Source organism: Oncorhynchus clarkii, chromosome 27, assembly GCF_045791955.1.
Source record: "Oncorhynchus clarkii lewisi isolate Uvic-CL-2024 chromosome 27, UVic_Ocla_1.0, whole genome shotgun sequence".
Taxonomy (NCBI): Eukaryota; Metazoa; Chordata; class Actinopteri; order Salmoniformes; family Salmonidae; genus Oncorhynchus; species Oncorhynchus clarkii.
The window spans coordinates 19,482,130-19,501,236 of NC_092173.1; the positions used below are offsets into that span (position 1 = coordinate 19,482,130).

General features: G+C 43.0%; 1 protein-coding gene across 1 annotated transcript in view; it reads right to left on the reverse strand.

The window, feature by feature from the left end:
* Window positions 1-3,256: 3,256 nt before the first annotated feature.
* The window catches only part of LOC139386184 (nectin cell adhesion molecule 3a), a 72,931-nt gene continuing 57,080 nt past the window's right edge, over window positions 3,257-19,107 (reverse strand). The window contains exons 5-7 of the mRNA XM_071131655.1: window positions 16,359-16,476; window positions 15,960-16,111; window positions 3,257-6,798 (exon numbers count right to left, since the gene is read on the reverse strand). Of these exons, the coding sequence (XP_070987756.1) occupies window positions 6,134-6,798; window positions 15,960-16,111; window positions 16,359-16,476 (935 nt within the window). The 3' untranslated portion in view covers window positions 3,257-6,133. The remainder of the gene's footprint in view (window positions 6,799-15,959; window positions 16,112-16,358; window positions 16,477-19,107) is intronic.

The following is a 19,107-nucleotide window of genomic DNA, read 5'->3' on the forward strand; positions in this document are numbered from 1 at the left end:
TCATAGCCTGGTCCCAGATATTTTGTTCTCTTGCCAACTCCATTGTTGTCATTGGCATGACAATGAGTTGGCATGATAGCACAAACAAACTGGTACTCAGGCTAGCTATTGCAGGCATGGGATGTAGAGATGCATAGTGGTGGATTTTATCAAAGGGGCATTTGGCCCATGGCTGTCATAAGACCCTGAACTACAGACTTATGGTTTCCAAGGACAGTTCTGACCATACTGCACGTCCTCTGGACTCTGAGAATAGAGTAGACACAATATGCCTGAGGTAGATTATTGTAGTACTGTTCTCTGAGAGATACTGTAAGCTCCAATCACTCCCCACCGCCTTTTTACAACTTTGTGACTCAGTGGGAAAGAGACAAACACAGCTATCTTCTGATCCAGCAGAGAGCGAGAGCAGGCTGGGAACTCCACAGCTATGGTAGCGTATAATCTGTAAAAGGCCCTCAGTCTGAACTGATCTCAAGGAACAATGTAGTTCATCAATGAAACCTTCATTGTCCTTGCTCCCAGTCTCAGAGAAGGTGCTCAGTACAAAGGGGCTTTTGTTTTGCTGTCCTTACTCAGTCTTTTCCAAAATACAAGCCTTTATCCAGAAACAATTCATATCCACCAATTCATTAAAACAAAAAAGGCTACTTCCTTCTTTCCTAAATTACCCTGTTCATTCCGCGGTAATTGTCAAATGAACGCAATGAGTTCACGCAATGAGTTCACTCATGCAAATGACTTAATGTACTCCACATCTAGCCACGTCTGATTTCAAAAGGTAAAAAGGAACTAAGGGAGGATAGAAACTTATGGGCAAGGAGTCATACAGTAGACTGCATGTTTCCAGGTTTACATAATGTCTGCCAAACACGTAAAGGAGAGATGTCAGTTTTATAGAGGAGAGGAAAATGGTGAAAAACAAAGGCTTCAGAAGTATACCCTTAACCATCTTCATGGCCTGGCCTGCTTTATGGAATGCACTGAACCGAGTCGCCGTGGAGACAGCACTCCACTGCTGATGTAAGGAGAACCCCGTCTGTTGCCCCGCTTCTCTCAGAGGTGGAGTGTGTTAATCTGGGACTGTGAGGCTCCTCTTTCCAAACTGGGCAGAATGATCAGATCACGACACCCATCTGACAGACAGCAGAGTTGTTTCTTATTCTGCCATGACATAGCATCTCTGCTGTTGGTGTTCTGCAGTCCGCAGTTCTCATTACAGCACACCAATTAGAGCTGGCCCGGCTGGCAATGGCCACGTGACAAAATGTTTGTTGTAACTGCTCCGCACTCTCCCACCGTCTGCAGAATTTCGTTATTTGTCAGCTTTGGCCTTTGATGTTCTCTCCTTTGTGCTATGGTCGTGTTCATTAGCTAATAATTGTTGGGTTGTTTATTTGAAGGCAGGGGAGGGATAGACGCAGAGACTGGAAGTGGCCTTCCCTCTACTGTTATCTAAATGATTGGGAGCCAAATCCAGTCAAAAAAACCTGGAAACCTGGCCTTTGATCTGCTTTCATTATTGGCTACTGGTAAATTTCAAGATATCCTGCAGCATGACAAAATAACACACAGCACATCTAAGCAAACAAACAGCCCTTTTTTCTACCAGCATAGTTGCAATGGACTATTAGATACTACCGCATGGCAAGACTCAAACATTGGGTGGGGTCTACCAAGAATGTTGAAAGTGTTGACTGCTGTTTTACAAGGTAACAAAAGCAAAACACATTTGCCGACAGATTCATTAAGTGTAAAAAAAAAAAACACAAACCAAGACAGCTGCGGAGATGCGAGAGAGAGACAAAGAGCAACTGAAGCCCACCAACAGAGCTATTTACTCCTGCAGCCTGCACAAACACGCAGATAGTAACAGTGATGAATTAGGCCGAGGTTATCCCAGTTAGGCAATGTGACGGTAATAGAGAGCGGTACCGGGTGTGTTTGGGCCACTGTTGCCAGTCAAGTGATGAAAGCAGAGAAAGGCTGTGGACCAAATGGCTCCTTATTCCGTATGTAGTGGCCCCTGGTAAAAAGCAGTGTACTATATAGGGAATAGGGTGCCATTTGGGGGACACACCAAGACTGTAAGAGGGAAGATTTCAGCCTGACATGCCAGAGAAGATTAGGGATCTGGTTTCTCTCCTTTCTCTCTCTTTATCTGGGCTGGAGGGGAGTGAGTGTCACTCTGGCTTAGTTGAATAACAGACAATGATACTCTTCATGCCACCTCCAGAATCAGGTTAACACTGAGGATTAGATACCAACACTTAGAGGAAGAAGAGGCCAAACTGGGGAGTATAGAAACTTATGGGCGATTAAGTAACAAAGGGGCCCTTTTGTGAACATCACGCAGTTTGATAGGATACATTTCTTTTTTCAACTCAAGTCTAACCAGTCATTTAATATGGTAAATAAAAGTGGGATATAAACACATTATACAATTTCCTATTGGTGCAGAGGAAAAGCCCGCCCTGAAACATCATGCAATAAGACTTTATTTTTACACCAAATCAAGGCCAACAAAAGAATGCGACTCGTCTTGCAGCAATCACTCAAGACCTCATTGGTGACAAATGGGCTTGGAGACAGGTTAATGTCAATAGAAACAAGAGGAAAACCTGCTAGGACTGTGGGTGGTCAGCAAACAAACTCAACCACCTATCCCAGTACAGGTGTGATCCATTTGTCCATCACAAAGGCAGCGGGTGGGTCTATTCTCTATGTCAGTGATGGAGAGGGTGCTGACTGGGACAGGAGAGAGGTGATGGGTCAGTAACTGATCACCACAGGTGTGGAGGCTGCTGAGGGTGACAGAGATAGATGGGTTAAGGTCTGAGTGAGGGGAACACCTTTGTCCCTAGTTTTTTTCTTGGCCCATAAAGTGTCATCTGATTGCATTGGAAGAGGCTGAACTGTGTCCCCCAAATGGCACCCTATTCCCTATATAGTGCATTACTTTTGACCCGAGCCCATTGGGCCCTCCACCCTTCTCTTCTGTCCCATAGGGCACTGGTCAAAAATAGTGGACTATATAGGGATTAGGGTGCCATTTGGGACACAAAATTCAGCCTCTTCCAATGCAATCAGATGACACGTTATGGGCCAAGAAACAAAAAGATTAGTAGGAAAACAAAACACCTGTTCTTATACCCATAAAGCTTATTTGTTCCTGATATGTGATTGGAGGTTAAAGGAGATATTGCAGACTATCACTGCAAAAGATTTATGAATATAAACCTATGGGACAACACAGTTCAGTATGATTCAGATAAGATGCTCTTTTATTACAAACAGAGAACAATTATCTATCCCTTGTTTCCAATGTGATTTTTGACAAACCAATTAATAGCACAATGGCAACAAAATAATGAGTCAAACCTCTGAGAACTAATATCTTGTAAAATGAAGTGAAAGAGGAAAACTCCCCAGTACTAACAGACTAGTGTTCGTATTTTAAATGACCTTCAAATAATCAAAATGCTCTGTGACAATTTCAGACAAAAAATACATTTAAAAAAAATAAAGAATTAAAAAAACAGCCAGCATATTTACAAAACAATAATATTGACTATGATTCTGGCCTGCTTAGTACTAACAAAGTACTACCCACGTAATTTTCCAGTGAAATACAATTTTTTAGGTACATTGCAACTTGAGCTGCTCCAAGAGCTGCTCCAAGAGTCTGTGTGTATAAGGCTAAACAATTCACCTTAAGTCAACTACGCTGGTTTAAAAACAAGCAACAAAATGATAAATATTACAAAGAAAGACATAAGGCACCAACCTTTCTCTCCCAAGGCATTCAGTACTTACAATCAACACATGAATCAAATGTCTTCCCAACAATCAGCCTGATATCATCACACATAAAAACCATGAACATATATACACACGTATGTACATAAGCAGAAGAATAAACAATAAATGATTCAAACGAAAGGAAGGCAGTATAGGCACAGCAATAACTTAATCTCTTTTCATTCCAAACATGGTCAACTTGAAAACAAAAGCTTTGCCAAAGGAAAAAAAAGGGAAAAAAGAATTTCAGTAAACATTCAATCACTTTCTTCTACTACAAATGAAATGACATGTCAAAGACCAGCCTGTATTTGAACAAATGTTCAAAACAGGGAGTAAGACCAAGCTAACCTCATATTGTGTGTACAGACAGACAGTAAAAGACATGAGAATGTATCCCTGCATTGTATTTAGCCTACGTGCCCACAACCCCTGGGTGGATGTCTGAGCAGTAGCTAAGCTAAGAAAAGTTTTCAGAGGGGCTCTGTCCATTTTAGTCAGGCACACGCTGGAAGCCTTGAATCAAACAGATAAAAAAACATGAGTGTGCTTGCATACACAGATGCTCTACACATCACTGAGGTCAAACATTTGCGATGTCCATCCAGGCAAGAGAAGTTAATTAAAAAGCTAAAACTTTGAGGTGAGGGCTGGGCTTTGAACATGGCAGGGTTGGAGTGTTCTAGGCAGTAGGCAGCATGTGGAGTGTGTGTGTGTGTGTGATAGCCAAGTGTTTTATAAACCACCAAAGGGTTGGGAGCAAAAAAATAATAAGGATCAAATTAAAAAGAGTGTGTCCTCAATCTGCAAACTCCCACAAGGAGAAACAAAGCAGCCTCAGGCAAAAACCAAGCCCCACCAAGCCCCATCTGGAAATACCACAGGGAGATTACCACCTCTTTAACCCCCTCCTCCAACAGTCATGCTCCCCTCCCCCCCGACCCGTTGACTGAAGAGATCGCTTTCCTTTAATGGCAAGGCTTTAGAGAGGCCACTTTGATCCTTTAGTTTCTCAGGTAGAATGAAGCAGCCGGGAAGAAGGAACAGGAAATGCTAGGTCAATACAAGCTAATGGAGATGAGACCACTGGTGATGTCAACCCTTTAGTAGCATTAACATCCTGGTCAGTTTCCCAAATAGCACTATATTCCCTATATAGTGCACTACTTATGACCAGAGCTCATAGGGCTCTGTTCAAAAGTACTGCACTACGTAAGGAATAGGGTGCCATGTGGGACACAGACCATGTCATGGTGCCTGGTTGTGTACTGGAAAAACTACATCACAGATCACACTGACACATACTGTACCAGGTTCCAGTCCTATCAGCTAAAAACAAGTGGTCACCAACATCTGGACAATTGAGGAGTAGAAAAACATTGCCTGGGCCGATGAATCCCAGGTTCCTATTGCGCCATGCTGATAGCGGAGTCAAGACTAGATGAGTGTACCTAATAAACTGGCCACTGAGTGTATAGGGAATAGGGTACCAGTTGGTACACAAATGCTAAAGAACATGTCCATTAAACTGTCCTAAATAGATGCTAAGCTTGAGATTTGTTCCTCCGATGTGCCTCATGGAGTCCTATCACAACTCATAGTCCTGACAACATCACTGTACAATCCTGCTCACATCAACATGTGGATATGTTCTATCGTCATCTAGAACCATAAACTTGTCAAATTGTCATATTGTTGAATCCTTTTTTCCCTTTCACATAACAGTTTCAGCACTCAAATATAACAATATGATTTAGGTGTTCTCAACAGAAAGAAGCAACCAGAATAGTACCTTTTGAAAAAGTCATATGATTACAGGCAAGCAATAAAGTGTACATTTTGGGGGAAATGTCATTGAATATGAGGGGTTTGAATTGATGCAACATAGTTCAGAATGTTTAAAAGGAACATAAATATTTCACTAATGAGGGCTAAAATGCCACACTCATGAGTCATGTTTACATACATAAAAGCAGAAAGACACAATGTGAACCGCTCACATCTGTTGAAACAACCTAGTACAGAGAAACCCTTGCCAAATGAACCCTAGTTCTAAAGTTAAGCCGATAATGACAGCAGATTACTGCCATTCCCAGCCTGCGATCATCTGTTGAGATGCCACGACGTTATAACACACTCCATATGGAAGTCATATGGAAGTCCTTGGGGTCAGAGCACACAAATGAGCCGGGAATGTTCATTCTTGTCAAGAAGAGTCTGTTTATTGAACTGATATAAATTCTCTATAATATATCTATTTCAACGCTTGTTAAATTATTGTCTCACCGAGTCATTTTGAGCCAAAAGGTATTTTCCAGCTCCCCTGGAGCTCTCAGACATACCACTCCCTGCGTGAGATCACAGACCCATCCATGTGGGACACATACTCGCTGTCTGTGCCGTTGTCAAAGCAGTCCTCCGGCAGGTAGGGAGAGCCGTTGGTCACTGTGGGGGTGTGAACGGGCAGCCCTCTGGGGTGGTGGATGGTGTTTTGGTTCTCAGCAGGGAAGTAGCTGCCCTCCCGGAGGCCCCTGTGGCCGTCGCCCCAATCATCCCTGTCCTGGATGTCGTTGGGGTAAATTATGTCCCCTCCCAGTCCCGGCTTGGGTTTCAGCTCCTGGCTGCCCTTGTAGGTAGAGTTCGGCCCGTCCCCGTAGACCTCCTGCAGCTCATGGGGCTGGAGCACGTCCAGCTGGGACTCCTTCTGCATGTCGGAGGGGCCCAGGTACTGCTTGGTGTAGTAGTCCCCCCTGAAGGTCCTCCGCTGGCGCATGAAGCAGGCTCCGCCCAGGATCAGCAGCAGCACCAGGAACAGAACCCCACCCACAGCCCCGCCCACTATGGTACCCAGGCTGCTGTCTGACAGGGAGGCCAGAGTGGGTGAGGTGGAGTGGCCGCTCGCTCCTCGACGCTTGTTGGGGGCCGTGCTGGTGCCAATAGTGTCCAGGAAGAGGGGAGTAGAGGTTGTGGGGACTGGTGCTGTGGTGGGGGGAGGATCTGATGGATGGATAGAGGATGGGTGTGTGAGGGGGGGGGCATAGATGAGGGTTTATGGAGGGAGGGAATGGCATGACAGAGAAGAAAAAAACAATTGTCAGTTAATAATGTCTTTAGTATGAATCTGACTGGTGACACAGTATAATCATTGAATACAGAACAAGTAGAATACACAAATGTGTATATCCTGTGAAAATAACATTTAGAAAATTACAGTTCACAAAAAAGCTTTAGTCTTAATTGAAATTGTAACACGGAACCCAAACCGGCTGCGCGCGTGCACCATCGTGCGCCATCACGCATAAATGTATTTTGTCCCCCACACCAAACGCGATCACAACACGCAGGTTAAAATATCAAAACAAACGCTGAACCAATTATATTAATTTGGGGACAGGTCGAAAAGCATTAAACATTTATGGCAATTTAGCTAGCTTGCTGTTGCTAGCTCATTTGTCCAGGAATATAAATGTTAGTTTACCTGAAATGCACAAGGTCCTTTACACCACAAATTAATTCACACATAAAACGGTAAACCGAGTCGTTTCTAGTCATCTCTCCTCCTTCCAGGCCTTTTCTTCTCTTGAATTTATATTGCGATTGGCAACTTTCATTGGCGCGCGTGAGCAGTGTGGGTGCAATAATTGAATAATATAGATTTCTACATTTATTTTGCAACTCTGTAACACTGTTGTTTTGAAAGAGCATATGAATTAAATAAGTAGTGTCTGGACAAATACCAAAGGCTCTGTAAAGGAGTGAGAGGCTCTGGTAGAAAGTCAAGAGGAAAAAGGAGATTTAAGAGGGTCAGACCATGGTTGTGTGTGTGTGTGTGTGTGTGTGTGTGCGTGTGCGTGTGTGCGTGTGCGTGTGTGTATGTGTGCGATTAGTTATTCCCCTCTCTCTGGGAAGTCATGTGAGAAGATGAAACAGTGTGATCGATGTGAGGTTCGGCCTCTGATTTGTCCTTCAGTGGTTAGTTACTGTGATGACACCCAGAGCTAGACGAGACAGGCAGAGACAGAGAGAGAGAAACAAGGACAGAGACAGAGACATCATTACAACACTGTATATAGACATAATGACATTTGAAATGCCTTTATTGTTTTGTAACTTTTGTGAGTGTAATGTTTACTATTAATTTGTCATTGTTTATTTCATTTTTGTTTATTATCTATTTCACTTGCTTTGGCAATGTAAACATATGTTTCCCATGCCAATAAACCCCCTTGAATCGAAATGAGAGACAGAGAGAGAGAGAGAGGGGATTACTATGTCTGAATATTGACCTCTCTTCAGGACAAAAAGCAGCCTGACCCTGTTTCTCTAGAAACATCAAGAGCCTGACTACAAAGAAGCAATAAAGGCCGCACTAGGACTGCTTTGTAAATCCACTTAAAACTGGAGTCTAAGCTGCACTAGGACTGCTTTGTATCTCCACTTAATACTTACACACTCCTTCCAGTTCTCTGCTGCCAATGACTGAAACGAACTGCAAAAATCTCTGAAGCTGGAGACTCTTACTTCCCTCACTAGCTTTAAGCACCAGCTGTCAGAGCAGCTCACAGATCACTGCACCTGTACATAGCTCATCTGTAAATAGCCCATCCAATCTACCTCATCCCCATACTGTATTTATTTACTTATCTTGCTCCTTGCACCCTAGGATCTCAACTTGCACATTCATCTTCTGCACATCCTACCATTCCAGTGTTTAATTGCTATATTGTAATTACTTTGCCACCATGGCCTATTTATTGCCTTACCTCTCTTATCCTACCTCATTTGCAAATGCTGTATATAGATATTTCTACTGTATTATTGATTGTATGTTTGTTTATTCCATGTGTAACTCTGTGTTGTTGTATGTGTCGAACTGCTTTGCTTTATCTTGGCCAGGTCGCAGTTGCAAATGAGAACCTGTTCTCAACTAGCCTACCTGGTTAAATAAAGGTGAAATAAAAAATAAATAAACTGGAGTCTAAGCTGCACTAGGACTGCTTTGTATCTCCACCTAACACTAGAGTCTAAGCTACAACTGATCAAATGCAACCAGGATGGCAGCAAGCATAGCCTTCAGCTAATTACATATTGGCTGCAATTTACCTGACTTAGCAAGAATCTAACTAACCTGCAATTGTAAAGCAGTGACTAAGAGACCAGTGATAATGTAAAGGGGGAGAAGGGGGAGGGGAGAGGCAGCTCAAGGTCAGTGAGCTGATCTATAACATCTCCTCCTTAGTCTTAAGACAACCACCTCCAAGCTCCCCAGCTAGATCTCCTCATATAAAATCACATTTTATTTGTCACATGCTTCATAAACAACAGCTGTAGACTAACTGGGAAATGCCTACTTACGGGTTCTTCCCAACAATCCAAATAAAAAAATAGAAACACAAGGAATAAATACACAATGAGTAACGAGTACAGAGTCAATGTGCAGGGGTACCAAGTTATAGGAAATGATGGAGGAAATATTATGTACAAAAAATGGCTAAGCCATCTCATCCTGGTAGCTAGAGAGGGACATGGTGTATGATGGGGAGCACTGAGCACCAGGGGACAATATAGGCACAATATACACCCTCCATGGTCGAAGGTAATGCACTGTATAGGGGATAGGATGCCATTTAGGACACATATCCTGCAGCCCACCATGTAGTACACTGTGGAAACACCACTGTGTATCTGAGACAGCCACGAAGGAGAAGGGCGGGGATGAAACATGCTCTGCCTGCCTGCTACTGTGGCTTAGGTCTGGATGCATCCATGTCCACATGGGCTCAGTGAGAGAAGCGGCATATGCCGGACTCCTCCATGTTGTTGGCTTGAAGAGGCCAAATTGCTCAATGCAAGTCCTTCCTGGACAGGGTGTCAACCAAGCTTTAGACTTTGTCCATGGCACCCTATTCCCTGGAGTCCTGCTTGCTGGAAAACTACGTGTGCGCCCCTGTGTACGCCTTGGTCAAAAGTAGTGCACTATATAGGGAACCGGGTATAATTTGGGGCGCACACATAGTTTTCGAACGAGTGAGACCCGTCTAAACCCGGCCTACTCACAGATGAAGACTGACCACCTGCTTTAGTTTGAGGCTCCTCCAGTCTGTTCTCCCTCTCAGTGAGAAATCAGAGAGATTGTGTGCCAGGGGAGAATGTGTCCAAGAGTAGGAGTCCTTATGTTTGGATATAGATTAGAAGGAAAGGGGAAATTAAAATACAAGAAGAGCACAGTTGTCATGCTCCATACATAAAGAATAATAGAGAAGCCAAACATGAAAAGAAAGGAGGGAGATGAGGAGGGAGATGAGAGGAGGATTATTTTTTTTTTTTTTTTAACCTTTATTTAACTAGGCAAGTCAGTTTAGAACACATTCTTATTTACAATGACAGCCTACCAAAAGGCAGAAGGCATCCTGCGGGGATGGGGTGTCACGCTCGTCGTTGTAAGAATAGTTGGACCAAGATGCAGCGTGGGGTAGGTTAATCATATTTATTAATGATAAGCAGCAACAAAACAAGAAAGAGAAAACCAACGAAACGTACAGCCTTGTAGGGATCAACAGCAACAATACAAAAACAAGATCCCACACAAAACAGGTGGAAAAAGGCTGCCTAAATATTATCCCCAATCAGAGAACGATAGACAGCTGCCTCTAATTGGGAACCATACCAGGCCAACATAGAAATGCAAAAACTAGAGTACCCATCCTAGTCACACCTTGACCTAACCAAAATAGAGAATAAAAAGGATCTCTAAGGTCAGGGCGTGACATGGGGGCTGGGATTAAACATTTACAATAAATAAAATATAAATATAGGACAAAACACACATCATGACGAGACAACACAACACTACATAAAGAGAGACCTAAGACAACACAGCAAGGCAGCAACACATGATAACACAGCATGGTAGCAACACAACATAACAACATGGTAGCAACACAACATGGTAGTAGCACAAAACATGGTACAAACATTATTGGGCACAGACAACAGCACAAAGGGCAAGAAGGTAGAGACAACAATACATCACACAAAGCAGCCACAACTGTCAGTAAGAGTGTCCATGACTGAGTCTTTGAATGAAGAGATTGAGATAAAACTGTTCCGTTTTAGGGCCATATGAAATCATTTTTTCCCCCTCCAAATTCTGTTTTATTTATCCCAAATTCCGTTTTTTCCATTTACATTTTTCTGAATTCTGTGTTTTACGATTTACGCTAATTTTATCATCAGATAATAATCTATCTAATAATAATGTGAATGAATAAAACGTCAACAATTTAATAAGATATAACAGTACATTTTTAATGATGCAACACAAAATTGCAATATTTTTTTATCAAGGAAAATAATTCAATTTAGTGTTTCATTATGAATGAAAAGAGTAATGCAATAATCTAGGCAACAATGCAGCAACCTTCTCCTCCATTTCCAGCTGGCTGAGGATGTTTGTGACTGCCTGGGATGATGACTTTTCTGCCAACAAAAACTCTGTACAGATGAACATGCTCTGCATGGTACTTCACTGCCTCAAACCAGCTATTCCATCTGGAGCTCACTGCTTCAGAAGGAGCCTTGACCTGCACAAACTCCTTCACAATGAGGAAGCTCACCTATTTTCTGACAGGCTTCTTGAAGAAGACAGATCTCATCCATGTCACAAGTGATGCAACTTCAGAGAAATATTTGTAGCGCTGCCAGGTCTCACCCACCAGATTGATAACATGGCAGAGACAGGTTACATGGACACTGTTGGGCAACACTCCTTTCAGAACCTCCTTGTATGCCTTCAGGCAGTAGGAGGCATTATTTGTGACCACTGCCCAGGCATCATTCAGGATCAGATTGTTGCTGTGGAGGGAGGTTAGTGCCTTGCAAAAGTATTCATCCCCCTTGGCGGTTTTCCTATTTTGTTGCATTACAACCTTTAATTTAAATTGATTTTATTTGGATTTCATGTAATGGACATACACAAAAAGTGAAGTGGTGAAGTGAAATTAAAAAAATAACTTGTTTAAAAAAATTCAAAATGGAAAAGTGGTGTGTATTCACCCACTAAATAAGATCTGGTGCAACCAATTACCTTCAGAAGTCACATAATTAGTTAAATAAAGTCCACCTGTGTGCAATCTAAGTGTCACATGATCTGCCACATGATCTCAGTATATATATATACACCTGTTCTGAAAGGCCCCAGAGTCTGCAACACCACTAAGCAAGAGGCACCACCAAGCAAGCGGCACCATGAAGACCAAGGAGCTCTCCAAACAGGTCAGGGACAAAGTTGTGGAGAAGTACAGATCAGGGTTGGGTTATAAAAAATATCTGAAACCTTGAACATCCCACGGAGTACCGTTAAATCCATTATTAAAACATGGAAAGAATACAATAAACCTGCCAAGAGAGGGCCTGGTCCAGGCAATGAGGGCATTAATCAGAGAGGCAACAAAGAGACCAAAGATAACCCTGAAGGAGCTACAAAGCTCCACAGCAGAGATTGGATTATCTGTCCATAGAACCACTTTAAGCCATACACTCCACAGAGCTGGGTTTTACGGAAGAGTGTCCAGAAAAAAGCCATTGCTAAAATAAAAAAATAAGCAAACATTTGGTGTTCGCCAAAAGGCATGTGGGAGACTCCCCAAACATATGGAAGAAGGTCCTCTGGTCAGATGAAACTAAAATTGAGCTTTTTGGCCATCAAGGAAAATGCTATGTCGGGCGCAAACCCAACACCTCTCATCACCTCCAAAAACACCATCGCCACTGTGAAACATGGTTGTGGCAGCATCATGCTGTGGGGATGTTTTTCATCGGCAGGGACTGGTAAACTGGTCACAATTGAAGGAATGATGGATGGCGCTAAATACAGGGAAATTCTTGGGAGAAACCTGTTTCAGTCTTCCAGAGATATGAGACTGGGACGGAGGTTCACCTTCCAGCAGGACAACCCTAAGCATACTGCTATAGCAACACTCGAGTGGTTTAAGGGGAAACATTTAAACTTTAATGATGTTTTAACCTAAAATAATATTGTGACAAAATAAGTGTTATTTAAATTAAGTGTAAGCACAATATAGATACTGCGATAGTTAGCTAGATGGAGAGGCAGACGGCTGCTGACATTATGCATCGCTATATTTCACCACGATAGCTTGTGGTTTGGAATATCACAATTTGCATGTGGACAATTAACATTGCAGAATGTAAATGTAGTCTATTGCAACGGTATATTAATAGACTGTCAAGTTAAGTTAACTCACCAATGACAATGTTAGAACGCTGCAATCCCTTGCATCTGTTGTTTCGTCAACAACCACCGTAAACCTCTTCCCACGGATCTTCAGTAGAACTGCAGTCATATGTTGGTCGAACACACGGGGCAGGTGAGTTTGACGGAGGCTGCTCTCATTTTCTGGTAACTCCCCTCCCTGTTTGCAATGCTTCACTAGAAACGGCCATAGCTTTCTTAGCTTTTCTAAGGGGATGTCAGACTCGGCCTGAATAAATTATCGCATTGAATCTGCTGATGCGCTTGCACTAGTAATTGTCGTTTGAAAAGGCATGCTCTGGCTAACAGGCTAACCACACCGCTTGCGTCGCATGCGTTGCAAAATAAATTTAGAAATCTATGTTATTCAATTATTGCACCCACACTGCTCGCACGTTTCATCTTCTCACATTACTTCCCAGAGAGAGGGGGGGAATAACTCATCTCACACACACACATACACACATATACACGCACACACACACACACTGGTCTGACCCTCTTAAATCTCCTTTTTCTCTTGACTTTCTACCAGAGCATCTCACTCCTTTACAGAGCCTTTGCTATTTGTCCAGACACTTTACTTATTTAATTAATTTAATTCTTATTTAATTCATATGCTCTTTCAAAACAACAGTGTTACAGAGTTGCAAAATAAATGTAGAATATATATATTATATATTATTCAATTATTGCACCCACACTACTCCTGCGCGCCAACGAGCGTCTGCGTTGCCAAGTCAGTTCTATTTCTGACGCAGATCGCACTGCAAGTCCTGCCTCTCCCATCTCCTCATTGGTTTATAGAAGCAGGTGCCATCTCCTCATTGGTTATACCCACGTGGGTGACTGAAAGACAAATGAGGTCAGTGGCGGTAATGCACCTAATTTATGAAAGTTGCCAATCGCAATATAAAGTCAAGAGAAGAAAAGGCCTGGAAGGAGGAGAGATGACTAGAAATGATTCGGTTGGCTGTTTTATGTGTGGATTAATTGGTGGAGTAAAGGACCTTGTGCATTTCAGGTAAAATAACCAACTCAATGTTTATATCCCAGGAAAAATTAGCTAGCCACAGCAAGCTAGCTAGCTAAAATTGCCATAAATGTTCAATGCTTTTCGACCTGTCCTCAGATGAATATAATTGGTTCAGAGTTTGTTTTGATAATTTAACCTGCGTGTTGTGATCACTTTTGGTGTGGGTTGTCAAAATAAATATATGCACAATGGCGCACGCGCGTAGCTGGTTTGGTTCCGTGTAACACGGTGCTTTTCCCTGTTCTTCACATGGGCTTCAGACTTTAAAACAGCTTGGTGCAAAACAGCTTATCGCCTGACTCATAATAGTCCATTGGGTATTGCTCTGCACTGATCAATTAGTTTTTTTTACGAATTGGCGCCTCTTCGACATGTTTCTCAAAGTGACAGCCAAGTTGTGAGGTGACGTAAGGTTCCTACGCATGATCGACCAACCCCCTCCCCCCCAAAACACCCCAATCGAAAACGGAATTATTTCTCTAGGCCTACTCGTCTGTAATTTTACAATTATGAAATCATTTAAATTACTACAATAATCAGCCAAATTATGGAAAATTCTGCAATATACCAAGTTTTACAGTTGATTGCATTTTTATTACCAAATTCCGTGATTTCGTTCGCATTATCCTAATCTAGGAAATCATAGGGCCCTACAGTTTGAGTGTTTGTTGCAGCTCGTTCCAGTCGCTAGCTGCAGCGAACTGAAAAGAGGAGCGACCCATGGATGTGTGTGCTTTGGGGATCTATAACAGAATGTGACTGGCAGAGCAGGTGTTATATGTGGAGGATGTGGGCTGCAGTAGATATCTCAGATAGGGGGAAGTGAGGCCTAAGAAGGTTTTATAAATAAGCATCAACCAGTGGGTCTTGCGACAGGTATACAGAGATGACCAGTTTACAGAGGAGTATAGAGTGCAGTGATGTGTCCTATAAGGATCATTGGTGGCAAATCTGATGGCCGAATGGTGAAGAACATCTAGCCGCTCGAGTGCACCCTTACCTGCCAATCTATAAATTATGTCTCTGTAATCTAGCATGGGTAGGATGGTCATCTGAATCAGGGTTAGTTTGGCAGCTGGGGTGAAAGAGGAGCGATTACGATAGAGGAAACCAAGTCTAGATTTAACCTTAGCCTGCAGCTTTCATATGTGCTGAGAGGTGGAGGAGGGAGACGAGAGGAGAGGGAGCGGAGATGGGGATGGGGAAGCTGCTGGCTGTGTGTTCTACAAGCAGTGCTCGCTTGCATCAGGACAGCCTGGTATTGTTGTGAGGACAAATTTAGAAAAACAATGTTTATAGAGCTTTTTTTTGGGGGGGGGGGGGGGGGGGGGGGGGTGTCCTCTGTCTGTTTTGCAAGTCAGTCATTCATTAATGTGTATTCAATTAAAGTAAATATCATTAGTCATCTCTTGATGAGTGAACGGAAACAACATGCAGCTCTTACAGCAGAGCATGGAGCACACATCCCCTTTTACGGGGAGCGTCTGTTACTGTATCTGTGTGTTATTCATCGTGTCCAACCCTGAAAAATTACCTTTGACAACAAATAAGAGAAACAAAAAAGGGCAAATTGCTGCACACTGTGCTCCCATTGACAAGTAGGCATATCGTTGCATATTAGTGCACACTGTGTTCCTAAAAACAAACAGGGTGAAACACTCACTCTCTAATGATATCACAGATATCTAATGTTGCCAAAACCACAACAATTTTAACCTTTGGTGCCAATACTGTGGTGCCAATGTTACTCTTTTTTCCTCTGGTGTCTGGAATGGTTGCAAATGGAGACAGGCCCTGTTTTATCTCATGGTGGGCCTGAAGGGTTTAACCAAGGCCGTACTTTCTCACCTTGTATCCAGACATGAACGTCCTGACCGCGTGGACCGATGTCATTGGACACCTCACACCTGTACAGTCCAGAGTCATTTCTCTCCAGAGGACGAGTGAAAGTAAAAGTGTTGTTCACTATATCCACACCGTCAGGCATCGGCCCATCCAACCTGTTAAGAAAGGAGATCATATATAAACACAGGGATACACAAACATTGCTGGATATTACTAGCCAGCAATGATCACAGTAGTGGTACCTCCGAAATGACACCCTATTCTCATTATAGTGCACTACTATGTGCCCTGGTCAAAAGTAGCAAACTACATAGGGAATGGGGTGCTATTTGTGACGCGGGCAGTGTATGGCATGTTGTGGGGTGTAGTGGGTGGGTAAGCTGCTAGCTAGAGGACCCTGACCTGGTCCAGGAGAAGTGGTGGGCAGGTGGGTTGGCTTTGGCTCCACAGTCCAGCTTCACATTGTCCTGACCAACAAACCAGTTCTGGTCATATCCTACCACCGTCACCTCAGGAGCAACTGGAAAAGAAGCACAATCTTATTATAATTATTATTTGTTACTTAGCTACTTTGTAATAAAGTAGACTAGGGTACATACCATGTAGGCCTATTGTATAAGATCCACTATGATCAGGATCCTTTAATAACACAACTGACCAATAATATTTGTTCTACACAAAACAAGAGATTCATAAAAAATAAAAAATAATAATAAAGCATTGTACACAATGGCCAATGTGCTCCCTTGTAGTACAGCGATGACAAATTAGCTTTCGCCCCAGGGGGGAAAAGCAAGCAATATAAGAACAATAAAAACTGATAATCAAAATGAAAAAGCAGAGGCAAAGGATTCTACAGCACAGGGGTTGAGAGAGAGAGAGAGAGAAAAAGAGAGAGGAGATGTAGGGCTACATCAGACAGGTCAGAGTGAGGAGATGTAGGGGTAATAATCAATCCACTCTCTCCAGCAGCTCACCACCAGAAACAAACAGAACAGAGAGAAGCCTACCAGAGGTATTACAGATGCCACTGACTGTACTGTAATACGTGTAGTAAACAATGACTCTGGTATCCAATTTCCCCCATTTTACTTTTGAAGAGTGAGCAGGCAGAATGTATTACAGTACAAAGCCGGGCAGGGAACAAGACGTTATGAATGCGTCATGTTGACCTTTGCACTTTGTTTGTGGAGAAATTGTGCTTCTTTTGCACTTAAAATCCCCTGCCTCTGCATTTGACATGATTTATTGAGTTCCAAAGCCTTTCTCTTCCTGTATTAACCTCGCCTTTCTGCATCTCCCTCCTTCTGCACCCACCTCCCCCCACCTCTCTTCCCCCTGCTGCTGCTGCTGAGGCTTGATCAATATTTCATAAAACACCTTCATTAACCTGCACTCACATAGTCCAAACAGATACTATACACTATTCATCAGTTCAGGTTGCCAAGGAAGCATGCATCAATGATTATAAAATGAAGATTACTCTTTAATGGCCCTTTTATGAGGAAACGAGGGAAGATGGGGAGTCGGTCTGGTCTCTGAGCATACTGCACTGTAAAACAGGCTATCGACATGACAGATTATAGATCAGATACAGACAGCAGCCCTTCACTGACACATGTGGCAGTTGTCTAAATCTTTATGTAGTCAGAGAGCGCATGCTGAAATATGAGCAGCAGCTGTATCTGAGACAAGACAAACCATCTACCATAAAGCCCACCTATCAGCACAGCAACCCCTCTCAAACAGAACACAAAGATAGTGAGCTACCCCTCTCCTTGTCATAGTGGCACACAGCTCTATATACAGTGCATTCAGAAAGAATTCAGACCCCTTGACTTTTTCCACATTTTGATACGTTACAGCCTTGTTCTAAAAATGTTTTTTTTTTAAACCCTCATCGACACACAATACCCCATAATGACAAGGGAAAAACACGTTCAGACATTTTTGTAAATGTATATAAAAAATAAATAATGAAATAACACATTTACTTAAGCACCTTTGGCGGCAATTACAGACTCGAGTCTTCTTGGGTATGACGCTACAAGCTTGGCACACCTGTATTTGGGGAGTTTCTCCCATTCTTCTCTGCAGATCCTCTCAAGAGTGTCGCTGCACAGTTATTTTCAGGTCTCTCCAGAGATGTGAGATCGGGTTCAAGTCCGGGCTCTGGCTGGGCCACTCAAGGACATTCAGAGGCTTTTCCCGAAGCCACTCCTGCATTGTCTTGGCTGTGTGCTTAGGTTTGCTGTCCTGTTGGAAGGTGAACCTTCGCCACAGTCTGAGGTCCTGGAGCAGGTTTTCATCAAAGATCTCTCTGTACTTTACTCTGTTAATCTTTTCCTCAATCCTGAACAATCTCCCAGTCCCTGCCAATGTAAAACATCCCTACAGCATGATGCTGCCACCACCATCCTTCACATTAGGGATGGTGCCAGGTTTCCTCCAGACATGACGCTTGGTATTCAGGCCAAAGAGTTCAATCCTGGTTTCAACAGACCAGAGAATCTTGTTTCTCATGGTCTGAGTCCTTTAGGCGCCTTTTGGCAAACTGCAAGCTGGCTGTCATGTGCCTCCACAGAGGAACTCTGGCGATCTGTCAGAGTGACCATCGGGTTCTTGGTCACATCCCTAACCAAGGCCCTTCTCCCCCCGATTGCTCAGTTTGGCCGGGCAGCCAGCTCTAGGAAGAGTCTTGGTGGTTCCAAACTTCATCCATTTAAGAATGATGGAGGCCACTGTCTTCTTTGGGACCTTCAACGCTGCAGAAATGTTTTGGTATACTACCCCAGATCTGTGCCTCGACACAATCTTGTCTCGGATCTACAGACAATTCCTTCGACCTCATGGCTTGATTTTTGCTCTGAAATGCACTATGAACTGTGGGACCTTATATAGACAGGTGTGTGCCTTTCCAAATCATGTCCAGTCAATTGAACTTACCACAGGTGAACTCCAATTAAGTTGTAGAAACATATCAAGGATGATCAACGGAAACAAGATGCACCTGAGCTCACTTTCGAGTCTCATTGCAAAGGGTCTGATAATACTTACAGTGCCTTGCGAAAGTATTCGGCCCCCTTGAACTTTGCGACCTTTTGCCACATTTCAGGCTTCAAACATAAAGATATAAAACTGTATTTTTTTG